Here is a 24,211-nt window from a genome sequence, read left to right on the forward strand (position 1 = left end):
TCCTGTTTCAAAGGGTTTCTATCTCTGGAGCAAATCGTGGAAGATAGAAAGGTATCAAAAAACATGTTATTTATCATGTGGCTATTTTTAGATCCTGTTATCCCCAGTAACTACTGATTCAGTGGAGTAGGGTGGCTTTGAAAATAGGCATTGCCTCTTTCCCTCATTATATTGGAACCAGAATGAAGGTAAGGTTTCCCTCTGTTTTCAAAATTTTCAGCAATCCAATGGATTAAACTAAACCCCTGTAAACAGTAATGTCTCTCACATAGTCACTGACATCAATGGAGAGACACCTCCTTGCCTTGATGGTAAGTGTCAACCCTCATAAAACCCACTTCCTTTCCAGCAAATAGAAAACAGTTGAGAACATGAATTCACTGTCAGCTCTGAACACTGGTGAGGACTGCATCTGTTTCTGGCAAACATGAAGTCAGACTTGTGCTTTTTCCTTCTCTTCTGCTTCCAAGTTGAAGTCCTAACAGGTAAGTGGCCCATTGATTATTTCTTATTAAATTATGATTCAAGTGAACATTAAGAAAACCCAAAAGGAAAAAAAAAATCAGGCACCCCATAGGAGGGCTTTTTGTTTGTTGGTTTTTTCCTGTGTTTTGTTTTGGTTTTGTTTTGTTTTTTTGTTTTTTTGTTTTTTTTTTTAAAGATTTATTTATTTATTTGACAGACAGAGATCACAAGTAGACAGAGAGGCAGTCAGAGAGAGGAGGAAGCAGGCTCCCTGCCGAGCAGAGAGCCCGATATGGGACTTGATCCCAGGACCCTGAGATCATGACCTGAGCCGAAGGCAGCGGCTTAACCCACTGAGCCACCCAGGCGCCCCATTTGTTTTTTTTTTAAAGATTTTATTTATTTATTTGACAGAGAGAGATCACAAGTAGGCAGAGAGGCAGGCAGAGAGAGAGAGGAGGAAGCAGGCCCCCTGCTGAGCAGAGAGCCCGATGCGGGACTCGATCCGAGGACCCTGAGATCATGACCTGAGCCGAAGGCAGCGGCCCAACCCACTGAGAAGAACCCCAAGCCCTCGGCTCAGGGAATCTGTGTCGCCATGTCACAGTTGATGGCATTGAGTTTGTGTTGCTTCCTTTGATACCGTGTTTTTTAAGATGAAGAAAAAATATTTCATCAGACCATTAAAATTTTAAATTACTTGCTTGGAGTTACCTGTTAGTGGAGAAAGTAGAAGAGTGGCTTACTCTTCTCAGAGAAAGATGAAAGGCAAAATGACTTGTGTCAACTGAATGAAAGTAAAATAGTCCTGGCATCTGGGCTGGGAACTCTTTTTGAAGGAGAAAATAAAATGGAAGGGCTTTGAAAAAAAGAATTTTGATTTTAATCTTATCTGGGTGATCTGTTGTCAGAAATGTCCAGGCTGCCACTGAGTTTTGTTTTGCTTTTGTTTTTGACACAAAGTGTCAGGGTCCCTCTAAAAGGCCAGGGAGTAACGGACACTGCAAAAAGGCTCCCTGGACCTTGGAAACATTAAAGAAAAGCAAACCACTATTCTGAAGTCCTCAATTCTTTCTTAGATGGTATATATCAGACTATTTGAACAATTTAAATAATGTGACCTACAACTAAACTGAAAAATGTGATTTTGTTGCTTTTTACTTGGAACATTTTTGTATTACTTTCTATCTTTCACTCTGAGTCATGTTCTCAAGGCTGGCAAAAGCAAAGTGAAATTGTATTAAACTGGAAAGTTCTATTAACACTAAAAATGAAAGAAGAAATCTAGTAGGTATAATCTTGCCTAGACATAAACTTTGTAGTGGTGCAAGGAAATAGGGTTTACTTTTCTCTCCAAAGAATTAAAACACAAAAGCAGATTGGTCGAATGTTTCATCTTCTGGTAGCTCAAGGTGATTCGAATGCTCTTACGTAAAGAGGAATGAAGAGTGAACAATTAGAGTCTACTTACAAGTTCCAAAGTCAGTTTGGGGGGCTACTTGCTTATTTAAGCCTTGTCTACAACCCAGTGAAATCTTTTAGCAGCATGAATGACAAATAAATCATTTTGGAGCTAGCTGATATTCATTGATTCATTCATTCACTTCTCTGTTCATTCACACAACACCAAGCACTTGCCATGCGGGAGGTACGGTGCTAGCTGCTGTGTGTACAATGATGAACAAAACCACATCAGTCCCTGCTCTCAGGAAGCTAACTGAATGGCTGGGAGAGAGACATTTTTCGAATAATCTCATGACTTAATGATAATTACAGGCAGAACTCAGAGAATGTAACAAAGAAGCCTCTCTAGCCTGGGCCTGTTTTGGGGTGGGGTTGAGGAGTGGTGTTCATCAAAATCTTTTCTGTGGCAATGACACTTGAATTAAGATTTGAAGGACAGGTGGAATAAATGGGAAGGATAGTGTATGTGGGGGAGGAAGAACATTACACAAGAGGAGAAGAGGAAGTGCAAAGGACCCGTGGCAGGAGGAAATGAGATAAGGTCAGGGAACTGTAAGATGGTGGGTGTTTCTCAGCACAGAAGGAGATGGGTTTGGGATTGTACAAGATGATGCTGGAAAGAAAAGCAGAAGCCAAGGACCACTTAGACTATATGGGTCATGTAAAGGATTTTGGATTTTTTCCCAAGAACATTGGTATAAGTCATTGAAGGATTTGTACTGCCAGAAGTTACCCCAATATGCTAAACCCATTTAGGCACCTATGGTTGCTGATAGTGTGCTTATTATCAGCTTTAAATTTGAATTAACAATTGTGTTTTCTCTGTGGAAAGATAGATGGAAGGAGAGATCCAACCTAGGTAGAATATTTCAAATTACTAGACTAAGCTGCTGAAGACATTGTGCTTCTAGAATGATATTCATCATGGGCTCCAATGGAAGAAAACCAATGTTCACTCTCACTACTTAGAAAACGATGCTACATGACAAGCCATTTGTTGGTTTGAGGTATGAGTGACTAAATGGAGATTGTAAATTGCTAACCTTCTCCATGTTCAAAATACCATTAGGACGCATTTATCTAGCACCTACCCATTCTTCAAAGCCTACACCAAGCACCTGCAGGGTTTTTTTCCTTTGGCATAGTCTTCCAAACTAAGTAGGTTTTCTCATCCCCCCAAAAGGTTAAGCATTCTTACTGCCAGTGGATGTTTGAAGAATCTCAGACCAGGAAAGGCTAAGTGATTTGTTATGTAGTAATTCATAGCAGAACAAAGATTAGAACACAAATGTATCTGACTCCAATATTCATATGTTCCACATTGCACTGAAGTAGCAAGAGATAAAACATAATCTTAAAAGGGAGAAATTCTCATCAGTGTTACATTTGGTTAGTGAGTTAATAGGCAGGAAATCTTGGTGATTTCTTATCTATTGTTCTTAGTGTGAAATTTAACAAAGCCATCTTCTTTTAATGATTCTCGAGCAATAGGAAGCTCTTGTTTGTAAAAGGATCTGGGAAAAATGTGAACCTCTACCTCCATTTGGAAGACCCTCTTCCTACACCCCAGTGAGAAGCATGCTGGTGACCTTATGAATTCTGACTTTAGAAAGACCACTCTGAAATCAATGTGGAGGCTGCGCACGAGTGGGAAAGATGGAAGTCAGATGGTGCTTAATAAACGTGCATGTCTCAGAGTGTGTTCTGGGAAGAAGCTGGGAGATAACCCTCAGGTTCATTTTGAACCTTGCTTTTGTTTCTAAGCCTTCCAATCCATGATTCCGGAATTCCATCACCCCAAGAAAAACAGCCCTTTGGTGTCTGCAGATAGGTTCCTCCCCAGAGCTCAGAGAGAAGTCTGCTGATCTGAGCCGACCTTCAACTCCTCCCACAACTCCCTTCAAGTATTCCTATTGGCTTTTTAAAAATCCAAATCCTCCCCCCCCCCACGCCGCCCCCCAGCAACCCCCCATCTCCAGAGAAGAATTCAGGTCATTCCCATTCAGTGTGATAAGTCTGTACTTCATTTTATCCCTTCATTGTTATGCTTATTTCTATCTATCTTCTTTTGCCATTTTATCTTTTTTTTTTTTTTTTAATCTTCGTCAGATTCTTTTAACTTTCCCTCTTTGCCTCTGTAATTTAGAGGGTTGGCTACAGTTCTTAACTGAGTAAGTCATTATGTTCGGAGCATCTTGAATGTCTATTTATTTATTATTGGCTTAAAATAAATAATAACAATGGCCTTGCCTGATGTGCTGACCCCACACTCCCCACTGACCTGAGAACTTCTGAAGGTTCCTCCTGTTCCACTCTCATGCTGCCCTGTTAATGCACCCCAGCCCCAAATTTGGGCTCTGTTGAAATAATAATTATAGATCATTGCTAGTTTCCTCTTACAGTATTTCTCTTCTGTTTTAAGACTCCCTTCTTTATGCTTCCTTCATGGATTTTCAGTGACAGTATCACTCTTGCTTTCTGCTCCTGTCCTGTGATCTCTATTCTGATACAGTGATTGGTAGCTTCCATTACTTTCCTCAGATACCCTGAACTCTATGAATTCTGGCACGGGTAAAGAAGTCTTTCTTCTACTCTGATGAATGACTAATATCTTTTCTGGGAATAGGATTCCTGGACTGACATCTTCTCTCTTAATGATCTGTGGATCCCCTTTGTGGCCTGCTGGCTTCTAGAATGGCAGGTGAACAGTTTCCTGATAGTCTGATTCTCGTTCATTTGTAAGCAACTTAAAAAAAAAATTCTCTAGATATTTCAATATTGGAATTCAGGCATTCCACCAATATGTGCCTAGCTTTGTGAAGATTTTCATGATCATTGCTTGGGACTGGGTGAGACTTTTCCATCTGTAGACTTGGTGGGTTTTTTTTTTTGTTGTTGTTGGTTTGTTTTGCTTTTTGTTTTTTAAATTTCAGGGATATTTTTCTCCCTGTAGCTGTCTGATCATACGTTTTCTTTGCCTTTTTCTCTTCTTTCTAGGAATACCTAATTATTCTCACAAAAGATTTTGAGTGCCTTGTTTTTTCATCATCTTGAACACAGTGGCTTTCATAACTTGCCATTGTTATTAGCAACTCCTTCAGGTGAAATGGAATATTATAGTTTTTAAATTGCTAGCAGCATAATCTCATTTCTTGGTAGAAACAGAATGTAGGTGTGTAGAGAGGACCTAATTCTCAGTTTTGCTCACTGTAAGGTACACAGACTTGTTTGACTTAAAAAAAAATGGCCTCTATATTCACAGTTGCAAACTGTACAAAACCCACAGCTTAAGCTACCTTCCTATCTTAAGGATATACATTTTATATGTAAAAGGATTTATTACCCTTTGTAAATTAAAAAAATTAAAAATCATCTATTGCATTCAAACCCTAGGAAAGGGCTACATTTACTCCATAAAAGGTATTTCTGTGCTACCACTATTCTAATAAATTGAGTCTACCAAATGGTACTTTTTGGTCATTCTAAGTAAAATAAGACCTTTGGCATTTGAAACTTTCTCATGAAAACTCAAAACTATATTTTAGAAAGTGGAACTTAAATAGGTAGAAAATATAGAACACAAATGAAAACTGTTAGTAAAAATATGATTTTTTTTTCATTGGTTTCAAATGAAAGGTTGATCAAAACAGACCAAGATCTACAAATTCAATGAGAGTCAAATGTTGTGGAAATGGGCTTTCTCTGGGTCACATATAATGCATTGATGCCTGTTTCTACTTTGCTTGAGGAAAAGCTAAGAAAAATCAAGGAGTCTTTAGGGAGGATGACAGACTCAAGAATTTTGATTCTGTCAACCACTTGGTCTGATAGAACCTTTTGTTTGTCTAAGCCCTGTTGACACAGGCATGGCACCTTCAACAAGCAACTGAAAATGACTTAAATGTTGCTGTTTTAAATTTGAGAAATCAAACTTTTTGCAACCAACATTTATATTTTTCTAGGACTCGGCACCAAAAAGCATCCATTCATAGAAAACAACAAACAAAGCTTCTAGTGTGCTCATAATTAAAGTTGTGTTTATTTTGTACTCTCTAGGTCTAAAGCAAATATCTCATAGTAGTTTGTACTTATTTAATGATGATGAAAGTTCTTGTATGTGAATCCATATTTTTACATGTCTACAGGCAGATAAGTTTCAGAATAATCATTAAAAATTTAGACCCTGTCAGAAAAAGGAGCTAGACTTTGCTACAGATTCAAATACATGGGACAGTTCTACACATAATGGTTGATGAATGAGGATGTGCAGAGAAATGAGTGTCTTCAGCACAAAATAATTTCATATCTAAGAATTATTTTATATATTTTTGGCATATGATAACGTTAAATCACAGAATACATATGAGGCATCAATCTAAATAGTACTTTAAGTACTTAGGACATTATTATACCTAATAAATCTGGAAGGAAAAGTATCCAGTCAAATTTAATGTTAAAAGCTTCTTCTTTGTTCTTTCTTTCTTTTTTTGTTTTTGTTCTTTAGCAAGTCTCTTTAGCTTTTACGCTGTAGCTTCTATAAAGTTAGGGGGTTGGACTAGATTTTTGGACTAAAAAACTCTTAAAGAATGTGGATTCTGGTCTCAGATTGTCTAGGTTCATATCAGGGTTTCACCATATATTGGCTCAGTAGCCTTGGGGCAGTTATTCAAGCCTCAGTTTCCTCAAATAAATGGCTGACATAAAAGGCTGTTATGAACATCAAATATTCATATATTTCATATATGAATATATATATTTCATATATATATAATACATATATTTCATATATATATATTTCATATATTCAAATATTCATATATTTCATTTAATGCATTTAGCACAGTATTCAAAGCATGATAAACTCTCAAAGTATTCAAAGCATGATAAAGCATGTCTTACCAGTTGTTATATTATTATTTGGAAGCTTTTGGAAGCTTAAATATTCATTTAACTTCCAGACTTACTAGGCTTCAGAGAACTGGTTGAGTATTACTAGTTTGAACCTTTGCCTTTGGACTGGAGAACAAGATCCAGTAAACGAAGTCTCTTGCTCTGCTTTTCTCATTCTTCTCCTCAGTCCGTTGTGGGACATTTGCCAACCAGGCTCAGTCTCCGTTTTTCTATGCATCCATTTATTTCATTGAGCCTCTAATATGGTCCAGGTCCTGGGATGACTTAGGTGACCATACTATAGTACTTATCTTTGTGAAGCTCATGTTTAAATGAGGAACACAGACAAAATAATTGTGATCTAAGCCGATAATGCATTCTAAATACATTGGTGTAAACTAAGTGTTATTGAGAGGATAAAGAGGAGTCTTTGAGGTCTCAGGGACCTTAAAAATGGTTCTTAAAGCGTGATGGGGAAAAAATGAATGGGGTCTCTAGAAAGATAAAGATACACTGGGATATTCTAGTTTATGGTTATAGTATAAGGATGTGAGAAGAATTGCCAAAAAGTTTAGAGTGGCTTGAACATATGTGGTCCACAGATTGTGAAAGGATTTTGTATAATGCTAAGACAACTGATTTATTTATTTATTTATTTATTTATTTATTTATTTTTTGCCTCATAAGCCACCATCTAATAGAGACTTTAAGCTGGGGAATGAAATGCTTTTTAGAAACACAATTTTGAGAATAGCATGGAGGCTGGACTTGGAAAAGGGAGAGAACACTCTGGAGAAGGTTAATCAAGAAGCTTCCATAGATGAGGGAAGATAAAAATGTTCTTAGATTGGCAGTAGGAATAGAGAAAAGCAACTGAATTCAGGAGATATGTTGGAGCTACAGTCAGCTGGACTCGGTGGTCAATTGGGACAGGAGAGTCAGGAGGGGTCAGATTAGTGACTCCCTTAAATGATGAGGTTTGAGTTTGAGAGTGAATATTGAGTTCAGGGTGGAAATGTTACTCTTGATCATCAGAAGAAACCAGATGGAGATGTTAAAGGAAATTGGAAATAAGGGATGGGAGACAAGGGAAGGGGTGGCTGAGATAAAGGCGTGGGTTATTGGAGCAGAGATGAGAGCTGGAGCCTTAAACGTAACAAGTTCACCAAGCCAATGCTTTCCTTGTTTCTGTGCCCAAAGGGCTTTAGATAGCAGCTGAGGGATGGGAAATAATGTGGATATTTTTGGTTGCGAATGAAATTCTTTCTCCTCCCTTTTCTGTGGAAGAGACTCCGTTCATTTAATCTCTTGTGATTTCGCTGGTAGGACAATTTCAAATCAATAACAATGAGTTAACTAACAAAATAACTTGTTTGAAAATTAACAACATCATGAATATTGCTAAAAAGTTTTATAACCTATTTGACATTCTTCCATTTTCACAAAGAAAATTTTTGCTAGAAGAAAGTCAGTCTATTATTTCTTGCTATATATATAATAAGATGCACACTTGAGAGGACCAAGGATTGTTTTTATTCCTCCATACCAAGTTCCTTGGAGAGTAAAAACAATTCACACATTTAGTGTGTTTGTGTGTGTGTGTGTTTGTATGCTCTTTTGGCTTTTTTGATTTTCTCCTCACTTTTCTTCTTCACATTTTTTATCTTTCTCTCCAACACATGTTAAGAATTTAGATCAGACTGGGCACCTGAATGGCTCAGCTGGTGAAGCGTCTGTCTTTGGCTCAGGTCATGATCCCTGAGTCCCAGGGTCAAGTGACCCATTGGGCACCCCACTGAGTGGGGAGTCTGCTTCTCCCACTGACCATTCCCCCCTCTCATGTTTTCTCTCTCTCACTCTTGCTTTATTTATTTATAAATAAATAAATAGAATTTTTAAAAAATTAGGTCAGATTGGGTTTATTTTGCCTATCCTACCACTGACTTCAATCACTTCTTTAGAGTATGGATGCCTTTGAAGAGCAATGTAAGTATAGAAATGATGCATGTATAAAAATCCAAGTCATAGCCAGTAGACTTACAAGAAATGACAATTCTTTTATGAAAGGTGGAAAAAAGTGGTAAATGCAGATTTTTTTTTAAAACCAAAATTTCTTAGTAATAGATCAAACGTAACAGAACTTAAACACTGCAATTTTTAGAACTTCACTTCTTATGTCACACGCATGTGCTGTGCTAAGCTAAAGCTTATTGTTTGATTACAGAAAATATGTTTAATAAGCACTATCATTAATTGCAAACTCAGGAGATCTTATCTTTCTATCACTCAGATCTTTGTGAAGGTTTGTGGTTAGTCTGAGTTGAGGAGAAAAACTCAAATTGCTGATTAGTCTCACACACTCTGCAATTGTGTGGGTTTTCTAACATGTTTTTGCCAAAAGATTTTCAGTTGAGGATAACACAACTGCTTTTAAAGAGTCCTGGCAGGATGGGTTCTAGCAAGACCATCGGATACTGAAGAAATGGAAGAGTTTAGATATTAAAAGAACAAATTTACAAATAAACTTTCTGAGCCACAGTACAATTCTCAGGTGAATGATCTTTTCTTCCAAGTTTTTTTTAACAGCCTCCATACTGCCCTCACTCTGGAGATATGAATGTTCTTATCCCTTAAACAATTTGAAATCACCTAAATATAAAGACTAAAGAAATCACCTAAATATAAAGACTCTGAATTTACTCTTGAAAACATTAGTCTACTAATGTCAAGAGTAATGTTATAAAAATCATAGCAGCAGTTAACAGGTCGGAACCTCTATTGGGAAGGTGTTACCCTTTAGATATGGTATTCAATGTGATTTGTTTAAGAAGACATAGTACCTGTTTCCTAGAGTACTTATAATCTAGGAATATCAACAAGAAGTACATAGATATGGTAAGAAAACAAAAACCGATACTTAATATTCAGATTTTTAAGACCCATTACCAGGATTCAAGAGAACATATTTTTATTGTGTTTTTAATAGTGGAGTAAATGCTAAAAGATGTAGTGTGGCATTTTATCACAAGTCACTAACATAACATGCTGTGGTTATGAAACATCTGGATATATTGGAAAAATCATTGGTCCAGGGGCCCTTATTGTGGCCATACATTGGGAAAATTTAAGAAGTATGCACTCTGGAGGATCTAAATAATCAACCAGGCTTAAACTTGTCCTCTCCTCTGTAGACAAAAAAACAGTCAAGAAAATCATCAATTATCTAAACAAGGCTTTACGAATCTAGTGTATATTTATAGATAAAGAACCCGTTTCTTTGAGGCTCAGACAGAATTTTCATTAGAATCTGACATTCCATTTCAGGGGATTGATTGATTGATTATACATTTTGCTTGATTATATATTTGCACGTACTTGTTTCCAGAAGAAAGACAATGTGACATAGCTAATCACGGGATCATGTTCCAGCTATGAGCTCTGTAATCCTGGGCAAGATACTCACTTTTCTGCTCCTGGTCTAGCTTGATAAATGTAAAGATAAAATGAAAGGCTTAACTGGATCATTTCTAAGAGACTTTTTGGTTTTTACATAGTTTATTCTATTCATCTCCCCAGATTTATAACATCACTGAGATCTACATATTCATTTGTTCATCTATCAATCCTTCCAATAAATATTTATGATGACTTACTACATACAAGGTGCTATTATAGATACTTGGGAGGGGTTGATGAATAAGATCAACAAGGTGCCTGATTTTAAGGCTGATCAGGTTATGGTGGGGTAGCCAGACAATAAATAAATAAATAAATAGATAGATAGATAGATAGATAGATAAACAAACCAGATAATTTTAGATAATAATAAATACTTTCCTTCAGGTACGTATGATAGAAAATGACATGGGGTCTATGTTGGATTGAGTGGTCAGTCAGTGGCTGCTGAAGAAGTATGAAGTTGTCATGTGAAGATCTGAGAGAACATCCCAGGTGAAAAACCAACTATTCCAAAGCCCAGGGGACCAGTTGCTTATGTTTGAGGAATAGAAGGAAGTGCAGTGTGGCTGCAGTATAGTGAATGACTGGTGTAAAATGGTGTTAGAGAGGTAGGTAGGTCCTGCAGGTCATAGAAACCAGGCTAAGGAGTGGGATTTTATTCTAAGTGAGATATATGTTTTATAAGCAAAGGAATGATATTATCTGTGAATGTTAGAAGATCATTCTGGCTTTCCTGAGGAGAATAAATGGTAATGGGCTGGAGTGGGAGCAGAAAATCAGGAGGCTCTTGTAGTCCTGCGGAGAGAGGATGCTGGTTTGGCTCAGTTGAAGTTTAGGTGCAAGAGTAGTGGATAGACTCTACCAGACATAAAACAGAGGTACAGGAAATTAGCCCTTCTTCCTGTAGACAGATTTTAATATGATCTTATAAGAGTCAGTCTGTAGTGATCATGAAGTATCTAGCTTCATGTGGTTGCCTGCTTCCATTATACTTCCCTCGATTGTTGCTAGTGGCACTTCAACCTTAGATTGAACCTAGAATCTTTTATGCACCTAAGAAGTTGTATAGCCTCAGACAAATAATCTAATCTGTCTGGGTCTTTAGTTGTCTGAACAAAAGAATTAGACTTGCTGTATAATTTCTAAGTTTACCAGGTCTGGTTGTTTATGACGCTGGGTGGAGTTTGAATCATGTTATAGAAAATGTGAAGGAGAAGGTGTTTATGGGGCTCTGAAACATGGACAGTTGTCTATGAACACCTATGGGTACTGGAGATGGAGATAGGATATTAGGGAGGATGAGGAATATATCAAAGACTGTGAGAAGGAATATTTTGGGGCATGATTTTTTTTTTAAGATTTTATTTATTTATTTGAGAGAGAGCGAGAGAGTGAGTGTGCATGCACAAGCAGGGACAGTGGTAGAGGGAGTGTAAGAGGCAGACTCCACGCTGAGCAGGGAGCACCACATGGGGCTTGATCCAGGACCCTGGGATCATGACCTGAGTAGAAAGTACATGCTTAACTGACTGAGCCACCCAGGTGCCCATGGCGGATGATTTTATATTAAGAGGTGATATATGAAAAAAAAAATTAAGCTGAGAGAAAAGAAGAAAGAACAAAAAGAAAGAGATTGGTAAGGGGAATACTCACAATTTTTAACTTCCAATACGGCAGAAGAATTGACCAAAAAGATCTAATACTCAACCAAAACAAACACTGGCTATAAAAATTGGTGCTGGGATACCAGCACTCATGGTTGAATGTTAGAGTTGAGATGAGAACATCCAGGGAGGGTGAAGAAAAGATTCTAGCTGTTTCTGCAGTTTAAGAAACTAATACATTCAGGTTTTCTTTATATTGTCTGCTGATCCACTAAATGCTTTAGCCACGGTTCTAGGGATGATCTTCTTTTGATACTAATTTTTCACATGTCATCAAAGGCTAAGGAGCATTTGTAATTAGGTATTTCAGCGTATCTGTTCTACAGGGTCTACCAGGTAATTAGGAAATAATTGATTCAATAGCATACCTGACTCTTTTAATTGAAAACATTCAAATTGCAGACTTAGAGTTGTCAAAAGGTTTTCCAGATGAAAAACCTAAGCAGTGGATATGTAGAGATACAAGTCAGGTGTCTTATCACTACGTTTCATAATAAAAAGCTCACCTGGGAAGTTTTTATAAACATTTTTTGTAAGATTTTATTTATTCCGTTGAGACAGAAAGATACAGAGAGAGAGCATGAGCAGGGGGAGAGGAAGAGGGAAGGAAGAAGCTGACTCCCTGCTGAGATGGAGCCCGAGGTGGGAGCCCCACATGGGGCTCCGTCCCAGGACCTAGAGATCATGACCTGAGCTGAAGGCAGACGCTTAATCATATGAGCCACCCAGGTGCCCCTCACCTGAGAAGTTTTTAGATTAAATATCAAAAAATGAACAAGTCACACCGTCCAGCAGAAATGACATTTTGGAATCCCCACTTACTCCTCTAATGTCAATGGCACAGGACCTTGGCACTTATCCCTCAAGAAAAATTTAGGTAGTCTTCTTAGCCCTACCTAAATACTTTCATAGGGAATGTGAATGTCTCATTCATTTTCATTTTTCCTGACTCTCTGGAATCCCTCAGTAAGATGCTGGGACAGAGAACTATGGGAACAACAACAAAGTCATAGCTCTCTTAGTTGTTTGCAGTCTCCTCTGGATATACTTTGATCCTGGATCCCTAGAGAGTAAGTGTTGGAAAGGATTTTATGTTTTGGTTTTACTTCTTTATTTCTCAGATCAAGAGGCTGAAGTCCAGAAGGGTACCAGAGTCACAGACTTGCTAAAGGCAAGACAAGAATTTTCCTCTCATTTCCTCAGGAATCACGACATTGTACTCCCACTACTCTGCTCTGCTGACTATGACATTTCATCTTGTGTTGGGTTACGGGTCATAGTGTGGGCATAGGGTGGAGAAGGAAAGCTGCTGACAAAACATCTTCAGAAACACAAGACAGTGCATCTCTGTCTATGTGTTTACATGGTGGTCACAGTCACTTTTGCTCCAAGATCTCTTTGTGGCTTTCTTGCTGTCATTCTAAAGTCCTTGGGAAATGTACTCTGAACATTTCTGAAGAAACTGAGAATGAGCCCACTGATTTTATCATTGGCAACAAGCTATAGAGACTTAAACATCAGAACAATAGTCATGCAACATCATTTACTTTCAGATAAATAAGTCCCCAAGCAAGAAAGCCTTTCTTTGAATCTAATGTAGACTACACAGGCTCATGCTATCCATTTTTTCCTTTTTTGCCTTGTGCCTACATCGCTTCCTCTATTTTTTAAATGAAACAAGCATTATTTTCCTTCTGTATTTTAGATTTTGTATTCCAGAAAAAAAATCTATACAGAAAAGCAAACGTAAATGTACAACTTAATGAATCATTGTAAAATATTACTACCTTACTCCCATAATCACCACAGCTCAAGAAATGAAACATTGTCAGTGCTCAGAAGGCTTTCCATCCCTGTGTTTTCCTTTCTGATTTCAATGCTTCCTTCCCTTCATACCAGATCATTAGGCTGCATTTTGTGATATCTGTTTAGGTTAAATATTGTTTCTATTCTTTGAGTCATTATGTAAGAGATAATGTGCATGCTTCACTTATCGAAGTTTTTCTTATTATGTATACCTTTACTCTTTTTCACTTACTTCTAACTGTTAATGTCGAGACATCACCTGTTAGTCTAATAGCTCCTTCTCTGGAGGTAATCAGTCTCTTTTCTATGGCTTTTTAAAGTCTTTTTTCTATGGACTTTCATTATGATTTGTCCAGACATGCATATTTAAAAAGTGTGCTTGTGATTTGTTGGGATTCTTAAATCTGGATGAGGACTGCATTTCAAATAATTTTCCAATCTAATTTTCTAGTTCACCAATTCTCTCTTTAGCTCTAATATTCTTTGAACCTATCGTGATCATAGTTACCATGTTTTTTTTGCCAGTTCTACTTGATTCTTTTTGAAAATTAATTGTTTTTTTTTAGTTTCCTGTGCTTTGCAGATATTATTATAAGTTTCTCTTTTATTGCCTTAAATGTAGTAAACTCAATTTTTTATTTTGGGTACCTTATAATTCAAATATATGATTTTGGGGGGTTTGTTTCTGTAGTCTGTTATTTCTATTGTTTTGTTTCCTTGCATATCATTGTTTTTAAATATTATTTGCAGATAGGATTTGAGGTCTAGGATTTAAATCTCTTCTTCCTGGAATAGTTGCATTTTTACTCTCAAAAGCCCAAGGGTAATAATGATCCAAATCATCTTAAACAAAATTCAAGGATGTGGGTTTTCTGGACTATTGAAACGATTTGAAGATGAGCTATAATCCGCATAAGAGCTGGGTTTCTTCTGGCTTAACTGTATTACAGGACGGAAACCCTTTGAGACCCCAATTTATTGAGGAGAGGCTCTTTAGATTTCTTGCTTTGCAGACTCTAGGAGCTGAGACATACAAACAAAAGCTTGAACTTGGCAGAACAGCAAATGCTCTCAGAATAAAAGCAACTTCTGAGCTCTTCTCTTCTCTCTGGAGTCTGGTTCTCCTCTTTGTGAAAACTTGCTAAGCCTTTTTAAAAAATAAAATATTTATTTATTTGATAGAGTACAAGCAGGGAGAGTGGCAAACAGAGGGATAGAAAGGGGCAGGGAGCCTGATGTGGGGCTCTATCCCAGGACCCTGGGATCATGACCTGAGCTGAAGGCAGATGTCCAACTGACTGAGCCACCCAATCACCCCTTGCTTTTTGATAATATTTTTAGACCTTTTTGTTCAGCATTTTTGGTTGTTTTGGTGTAGGAATTTGTTTGGATCTGGACTGCTGTAACTGAAAAACTAGAACATTTGTGCATATTTTCACAATCAAATCCCCAAGTGGAAACTCTATTTCCCTTGTAATCTGAGAGCCATAAGTTAAAGACTATAGATATTAAGGAAAATAACTATGCTAAGTCTTTTTTTTTTTTTTTAAGATTTTATTTATTTGTTTGACAGAGAGAAAGAGATCACGAGTAGGGAGAGAGGCAGGCAGAGAGGCAGGCAGGCTCCCTGCTGAGCAGAGATTCCCGATGCCGGGCTCAATCCCAGGGTGGTGAGATTACGACCTGGGCCAAAGGCAGAGGTTTAACTCACTGAGCCATCCAGGCACCCCTAACTGTGCTAGGTCTTAAATAAAATCAAGGCAACCAGTGCAAGCAGAGTTGGTGGCAAATGAATCCACCTGTCTAATGCTAGTCCTCTCACGAATGGGAGTTCTTTCAGAAAGCAGTGTGGCAATACATAATGTTATAAGCATGTTTAGGCATTTTGGTGATGTGTCATAAAAGCAAAATGCTAAAGATAACCATAATATTCAATCTTAGTGGAACGCTTTAACAAATTATGTATTAATACTATGTCCTAATATGTAGTCATTAAAAAGGATACTTGTGGCAACTATATAAAAAATGGGACATTTATGATATACCATTAAATGGCAATAGCAGGATGCAAAGTAATATGTTTGTTGTATATATCTGGAAGGTAAAGAGCAAATACACGTAAATAGCATTCCTATTTCACTGTAGGGCTGGGCAACTTTTTTTCCTTAAACATTCATTACACTTGTTATATATTCTTTTTAGGAATAAAGGCAGAGAATTCAAAACGTAAGCAAGAAACTTTCCTGCTAATAATTTTCCCACATTTATTTGAACAGTACTCCACTGCTAGCATTAATTAGGATGGTTTACTATGTATTTATTTGTTTACCATCTGTCTCCAATATGAAAGGGCAGGCACCATATCTGTCTGATTATACTATGTAAATATATTACTTAATATATTACATATGATATATTCATATATAACAAAAAATTTTCTGTTTAGGTTTTTTTTTCTCCCCAAGGGCACAGTTTTTTCTTTGCCATGTTCTTTTGGTTTTAAAATTCTTTTGTTTTGATTCAATAGAGGGGACTCTATGAAAAGAAGACATTACTTCTGTGTTTAAGTATAATTACTAGAGTAACATCTTCATTAAATGTCGTTTTTGCTTTGTTTTCTTCTTTTTTATTCAGGAGAAACCAAGGATTCTGCCAAGTCTGAGATGTTTACGTTTCGCGATGGAGGTGTACAAATTTTATGCAAATTCAGTGATACTGTCTGGCAATTTAAAATGGAGTTGCGGAAAGGGACGGAAGTGCTCTGTGATCTCACTAAGACAAAGGAAAGTGGAAACACAGTGCCCACTAAGCATCCCAAATTTTGTCAGTCTGAGTTATCGGATGATGGGGTCTCCTTTTTCCTGAATAACTTGGACAGTTCGCATGCCAGTTACTATACCTGCCAACTGTCAATTTTTGATCCTCCTCCTTTTCAGGAGAAGAACATTAGCAGAGAATATCTGAATGTTTATGGTAAGACAATGTTTTTCTTTCAGACTCAGGAGTACGTTTGCATTTTTAACAACGTTTCTCAAGAATGTAAACATGCAAATAAGTATCTTCTGTGAGTTCATTTTCGTGCAATTGATGACAGTCATTTATTATGAAAATATGCAAAGGATAACTGATTAATAATAATTAGTATTAATCAGTAATATGCAATTTGGTCATGTAGATTGCTATGTTAGAAATAGATCATGTTGTCTTTAAATTGCATATGCCATTAGAAATCAGAAAAAAAATTAAGACAAATTACCTAAATCCATGGCTTCATGGTCATTGCCTCTATTCACATAAAGTTTAGGTTTTTGTTTATGGAGTGAAATAATTGAAAACAATAGTTTTTTTAATTGAAGATTTTGCTTATTTATTTGCCAGAGAGAGTGCCTGGGGGAGAGAGAGAGGGAGAGAACAAGAGTACAATCAGAGAGAGCAGCCGGCAGAGGGAGAAGCAGGCTCTCTGCTGAGCAAGGAACTCCATGGGGGACTCGATCCCAGGACTGTGGGATCATGACCTGAGCTGAAAGCAGATGCTTAACCAACTGAGCCACCCAAGCATCCCTGAAAATAATAGTTTTATACCATTACTGTTCTTACTTACTTTTCTGCAAAAATATAGATCAAAAAAGTCCTTTCAATTAACCCCATTTATAAACATATACGTGCATAGAGTTTTTTAGGTTTTAGCTTTTAAATTCTTGCTATGGTACTAAGAGGATGTTATTTACAATTTATTGGATTCCATGATTGTAGTGAAGCCAAGCTTCATTTGATTAAATCACTTTTAAAAATTTGGTAAAAGAACCTGCGATTCAGGACTGAAAGAGGAGATTTGATTCTCTCAGTTTTCCCTTAACACATCTCTTTTCCAACCCAGAATCACAGACTTGCTGCCAACTGAAGTTCTGGTTACCCATAGGATGTGCAGCTTTTGTTGGAGTCTATATTTTTGGATGCGTATTTCTTTGTTGGCTTACAAAAAAGGTGAGCGATGTCTATTTTTTCTTGCATTTGTTTTTACTGAAGAATATCAGTAGTTATTTACTCATCAAAGCACATATTGCTCTAGCCAGAGTAATTCGATTAACAGACAGACAATTTCTTTTCCACAAGATATGCCTACTAATTAAACTACTAACTTGGCAGAGAAGCTTATTTATTTTACAGCTGCTTCAGTCTAAAAAAGGATTTGATGGCTTACAGAGGGAGCTGTTATTGTTATTATTCAAAAAAGAGAAGGGAATCGGGGCCAAGAAAACACAAAAAGGCAGGACAAAGATTGAAACATAAAAATAGATGCTTCTGATTTCTAAGAATTATTACATGCAGGCTGCATTTGAGTTTAAGTTTTCAGAGCCAGGGCAAAGATGAAACTGCCAGTTTTAATGTTTCCCTGAACTTTTCAATTGAACAATCAGTGAGAAATGACCAGCTTCTTCCCATGGTAAGTTGTTAGGACTCTGTTTTTAAAGAACAGCACAGAAAAGCTAGGGAAATAACTCAACAAGGACAAAACAATCTCTCTGTGCTGGGGATATTCTTTCCAGCTTTTCACAATAGAGGTTCTCAATGAAAGAAGTTAACATCATTTTCATATGACACAAGTATACCAATACCCAAGTATATCCATAGTGTGATCATTGACCAGACCGTGGGTATATCTGTGCCAGAATGGAATTTGGAAAGAAAGAGAAAGAAGGAAGACAGTGGGATAGGGTCCATGATCTAAATCTTCAGAGGAAGAAACAATTAAAACAAAAATGAGGAAGAAAATAGGACAGAAGTCTCTTTATTTAAAACCCTTTTCATATTGTTTTCCCACTTAGCTACAGGTCAGGAGCCTGAGCCATAACCTAATACTTTTGTCACATACCACTTCAAGAATAAAAACAGTAAAGGGAAAAAAAAAAAAAAAGACCAGGGAGACCAGGGATGGAGATAAGGAAGAGCGGATGACAAACCATGCTTCTGACTTTTCTTCCAGAAATATCGATCCAGTGTGCATGACCCTAACAGTGAATACATGTTCATGGCAGCAGTGAACACAGCCAAAAAACCTGGATTCACAGGTACCTCTCCATCCGGGGCTTTGGGCAGAGCAGTGTGTTCTTCACATTAAGTCTGGAATTTTCATTTTTTATTTTAGAGGACGGGCCAATGTCTCTAAGGCCCAATTTTAGATTTTCCGTGAAATTCTGAATTTTCACTTTAAGTTTTTACTTTCTGCAGTACATTGAAAACAAACATTAAGTCTGTAAACCACTATTAAAAGTAAACAAGCAGAAGATTCACAAGCCACTGCTGTATCAAGGCAGTTTTCCAACTAGTATTTCAAAAACTGAGATGATTCTAAGTCTTCCTTGGGAACAAGTTCTTTAAGTCACCTGAGGAATATTTATTAGGTTTTGATGAAGTGCAAATTACTGAGTTGAGGCATGGGAGATACACAAACATGTGGAGGAGTGTTTGGGGCAGAGATTCGGAAGAAAGATCTGGGCTGGTGCTCCCCAGGGGAAGGAGGGGGAGTCGGGGAGCCTGGTGTTATTCTGATGAAAAGAAAGTACAAGGTCAGAGAGTCTGGATGACGGCACAAGGCCAGTTAGGTGTGACTTTGCTTTTTTCCATTCAGAGTGAACATTGCCAATTTGAGGGTTGTTAAGCATAGAGCACCTAGAAAGTTTGAAACATCCCTTGTGGAAAATTATAAGTCCTATGCCTTTGAGGTTGGGATGAGTTGAAGGACGTAATGAGGAAGTTTCTAAATTTTTGCCACCATTCAGTGGTGGAGGACTTGTCTACAAGTCCTTGGATGCAAACAGCATTTGTAATCATGGTCTTAAAGCATGGGAGCAGAGTTAATGCTCCTTCAGTCTAACTCTTCATTCATTGGGTGAGAGAATCAATTATGTCCAGGGTGTTCAGTGATTTCTTTTGCTCCCTAGAGATTTCCTACCCTAGCTTTGTGACTAGCAAAGAGTGTGTGTTTCATGGCTTTGCTGTTGAAAACAACAACTTTTCTTCTAATCTCCCTGCTGATGATAATGTGTCCATTTTAGCTCAGATCCCTGAAAGCAGACCCTGAGACAGAGACTTGAGTCTATAAGTAGTTTATTTGGAAGGCGACCCTAGGAAAAAAGGGGTGAGGGAGCAGGAAGTATGAGATAAGCAAAGAGGAAAAGCAAATCAAGGTTGTATTACTGAGATCTCAGCTGGAGGCCACAGAACCTCTGAGAAGTGTTTAGATGTCTCCCAGAATTGTTCTTCTCAAGGATGGCAGGTGAGGTATCTATCCACTGGCTCAGGGTTGCCTGCCAGAGCCTCCTGGAGCAATGCTCTATACTTGGAATGGTGTCTCCCAAGTCTTCAGAGAAAGCCCTGAGGTAGAAAGCAGAGAAATGCATGGTGGCGCTCTTGTGCTAGAACAGACAGCATGTGCCAAAGTATCTACCTAGGCTGTGGCTGAACCAGAGGTGGGAAGTTTCACATCCCACCTACCAAGTGTAATAACTGAACATGACCAGAGTGCAAACTTCTTGAAGGTAGGTAGGGTCTCTCTGTATTCTGAAACCACCAAGCAGTCACAATTTCAAGAAGAGCATGTCTCAGTTGCCAATATTGATTGTATGATAATTATGTACTTAATATCATGCTGAGTAATCCGTGTTGGGTTAGAGGGAGGGAAGACTCAGGACAGTCCTCGTGTTCAGTCTGTAATGTCATTGGGAAAGCTGACGTGTTTGCAGAGAGGGTGGAATCATGTGAACATGTCAAAAGTACTCAATTAAGCAAAGTGTAGAGTTCAGATAATGTCTATTACAAGAGTCAAGAGTGGGCTGGGAAAAACTTCATGGAAAATGTGGAACTGGTGCTGAGGCTTGAAGAATACAGAAGAGTTTGGATGGCATGTGTGTGTGTACACACGTGTGTGTGTACAGGAGGCAGATCAAAAGGACAAATATGTTGAGGGGAATTGGAATAGAGTGCTTTTAAAAATGTTATGCTGCATGTTGTTATAGGTACGACTCATAACTTGGAACTCTGTAGCACCCAGGCATGAACCATGCTGGTCAGCTCCCCCGTGACATGAAGTGCAAGATTCCCACATTCTCTGGACCACGGAGAGTAACACTTGATTGGAGTACATACATCTTCTGCTGGTGTTTTGTTCAACCTGGATCAGTGACTCTATCAGTCAAAAGGGATTTTAACAGGCTGCTTCAGTACTGTTGGGTTATCAAAACACCTTCTTGCAACTAGTTTTACAGAAAGCCCAGCTCACGTGTGCGCAGCAAACAGATGTCACTGGGCCAGAATTCCTATCCTCATACCTGCTTCTAGCAATGCACCAGTGAGTAAAACAAACACGTCTACCAATATTTTTAAGAGAGGCCCAGAGTACTAAATCTGCAGAGCAAATGGGCAGCCGAGGGCCAGTATCTGTTTGCATTCCACTAACAGACTACCTCTTCTTCCTGTAGGAATGAGCATTCCTTTTTAATGAAATACTGGAGGGAGATGCTTCAAAATTCGTTAGTTTATTTCTGAGGTGTGGACATGTAACCATACTTTTTAAAATCCATTAGTACCCAGGACTCTTTTCAAACTTCTGAACCCCAGTCTCCCACTCCAAGGTTTAGATGCCCTCGTCTGCCTTCAATTTTCCTTTTTAAAATATTTCTATGCGACCACTTGACAGACATTCTGAGTAAGGATCTAGATCTACATTTCCCCCCTCTACTTCTCAATAAAACACATATGATACATACTTAGTTGCAGCCCAATGAATATCGTTTGCCTATATTCTTCCTATAAGAATATTTTTGCTCCAGAAAGACATCTTATTTTCCCAAATTCAGTAAAAATGATTTACTTTGTGGACTTATTTTGACCACAGTAGTGGTAAAAACACAAACAAACAAACAAAACCCCTACACAACAATACATTGCTTAGAAGCAGTAGGGACGTTACTGTATGATTCTATTTTCTACCATTAGCTATGTTTTCATGGTGCTATTAATAACAAGCCAGGCTGTTTCTGCAGAGCATATTAAAATTGCAGAACAAAAACTACCAAAATCATCTTTCCCTCTCAAGCATTGTCCTGGAGAAAGAGCCAATGACTCACTCAGCAGAAAGCTATAGTTCCTGGAGGTCACTTCCCAACTATAGCCACGGTGACCCCTGGGCTTTACAGGTTGAAATGATCCTATCAGCCTGGAGCAGCCCTCCAGACATGGGAAGGAATTGGAAGGGTTGAGAGACTCCCGTGAGCTGAGGACAACCATCTGCTCTCACCCCCAGTGGCAGAAGTCACTCTGGGGATCACGGCGAGTCCACCTGCGTTTGTACTTCCGAGGTCTGGGAGGAAGCACAGATGTCTCAGGGAACATCAGCACGATTCCCTCTCCTAGGAAACATTCAGCCTGCAATATGGCCCTGGCCCTCAGGATAGGCTTCCTTTGAATACAATTTCGTTGGAAAGATTCCTAAGTACTCATAATATGTGATTGGTCTTAGCTGGGTTATTTTCTCCACTTCCTGTTTGCATGCCCAATGTTTCTGAAGCAGCCAGTGTATGTGCAACGATATTATTAACTTTAGGTCAAATGGCGTTGTTTAGTAGTGTTAAAATTTGTAGGTGCCTGCTTCTAGCATACTTTAAAAGTGAGATCAGGTATGTCATTATGCACACTTATGTTGTTGTAAGCGTGTATAATGCTGGATGTGTACAGTACAGTACTGCATTTGTAATTTGAATCAAGTATGGGATTCTGTTTCCAGCTGACTTGGACAACCTGGTTGGCTCTGCAGAGGTGTTCCCAAAGTGGCCTGCAGCTTGCTGGGTGAGGGGTTGGAGTGGGGAGTGGAGCCTTCATGTGGGGTCCGCCTGGCCTGGTGGTCCAAACTGGGGATCTGAAGCATTCTCCTCCTCAGCACTGGACATTTCAAAGGGAATTATTAAAAGATACAATTTCTGTGAAATAAAGACTTGTTTTAAGAGGAGCTACTCATGAACTAGATTTTAGCAGTAGTACGAAACTAAGGAATAAATGTTTGATATTCAGCAACTGAAACTACCTCACAGTGTTTTCTTGGGGGAACAGAAATGGTTGCCTCGCAAACTAGCGCTTGCAAACTTGACCTTCTTTGCAAACTAGCGCTTGCAAACTTGACCTTCTTGAAGGTATTATACTGCTCGGAATAGTCCCTCTTTGTTTTTTCTTTTTCCTTTTTAAATATTGAAATAACCACAGACTTGTAAAAAAGCTGAAAGTGTAGCAGAAGGACTCTTCTTTTCCTCAGTGAGTTTCTGGCCTAATGCCCTATTCACCTCTGAACAGTGTATATTTCCTAGAGACAGGAACACCCTAGTCTCCATAACCACGATAGGACCACTCTCATCAGAAAGTTAAGTCTGATACACTGCTGCCTTCTCATCCTCAAGCTGTATTCAAGTTTGTCTGGTGTCTTCCTAATGTCTTTTGCAGCGGAAGATTACGTTCAGAATCTCCCTTTGTATTTAGTCATCGTGTGTTTGTGGCGTCCTTCAGTCTGACAGTTCCTCAGTCTAGACTGGCATGGCCTTGACTTTTGAATATTGCAAGCAGTCATTTTGTAAAATGTCCCTTGATTTGGTTTAGTCTGAGGTTTCTTGATAATTAAAATCAGGTTATCGATCTTTGGCAAAAATAGTACAAGAGCGATGCCGTGTTTTTCTAGCAGCATCCTGTCAGGTGGCTCACGATCTTGATCTATTACTGATAATGTTCATTTTGATCACCTTGACTAAGTTGGTGTCTGTGAAGCTTCTCCACCGGAAAATACTCTTTTCCTCTTTATAGTTAACAAGCAGTTTGAAACCTTCTAAATCGTCTGTTCCTTGTCAAATTTTCAGTGTATTCATTCGTTCATTTTTATCTGTACAGTTTCCTGTCCTGTGCAATGGGTAAACATTTGTTATGTAATTATCTTATTCGGATGTTCACCTTATCCCATTCCTGGCCTGCAGGAACTCTGTTTAGGAGTCCTTCTGCCACACCCCCCAACATTCTTTTGGCACTTCCTTGCTTTCTGGCAGAACAAGATACTCCCTGCTCAGTTAGTGTTTTCCCATCCCAGTGCTGGCATCAGCCATTTCTCCAAAAAGCCCTGGTTTCTTTGAGTAGCCAGTGGTTTTTAGAATCCAAGATCTAGGCATTAGTCAATGCTCATTATTATTAGGGTTTCCCTGCTCCTAGGACCTTTGGTGGACAGAACCAGGATGCACACACACACACACACAGATGTAAATGTGTATGAATATATAGGTGTATATATGCCAATATATCTATATATAATATTTGTATATATTATTTGAGTATAGTTGACAAGTATTACATTAGTTTTGGGTGTAAACACAGTGATTCTGTAAGTCTACTTTATGCCCTATTCAAGACAAGTGTAGCTGCAATCTGTTTCCATA

General features: G+C 38.3%; 1 protein-coding gene across 4 annotated transcripts; it reads left to right on the plus strand.

Annotated features, from left to right (window-relative positions):
- The first annotated feature begins 337 nt into the window (after positions 1–337).
- Positions 338–22,823, plus strand: ICOS (inducible T cell costimulator). Of its 4 annotated transcripts, XM_032354544.1 has the most exons (7): positions 399–485; positions 10,663–10,770; positions 13,064–13,113; positions 16,383–16,721; positions 17,626–17,732; positions 18,733–18,817; positions 20,765–22,823. In XM_032354544.1, exons 4-7 carry the CDS (start codon positions 16,412–16,414, stop codon positions 20,803–20,805), a joined length of 543 nt encoding a protein of 180 aa, XP_032210435.1. In that variant the 5' UTR covers positions 399–485; positions 10,663–10,770; positions 13,064–13,113; positions 16,383–16,411; the 3' UTR covers positions 20,806–22,823. The 4 variants fall into 4 exon arrangements, with proteins under 4 accessions (XP_032210434.1, XP_032210435.1, XP_032210436.1 ...); XM_032354545.1 differs by lacking the exon at positions 13,064–13,113; XM_032354546.1 differs by lacking the exon at positions 10,663–10,770 and having other exon boundaries at positions 424–485.
- Positions 22,824–24,211: the final 1,388 nt, after the last annotated feature.

The sequence above is a fragment of the Mustela erminea genome, chromosome 8 (genome assembly GCF_009829155.1).
Source record: "Mustela erminea isolate mMusErm1 chromosome 8, mMusErm1.Pri, whole genome shotgun sequence".
Lineage (NCBI taxonomy): Eukaryota > Metazoa > Chordata > Mammalia > Carnivora > Mustelidae > Mustela > Mustela erminea.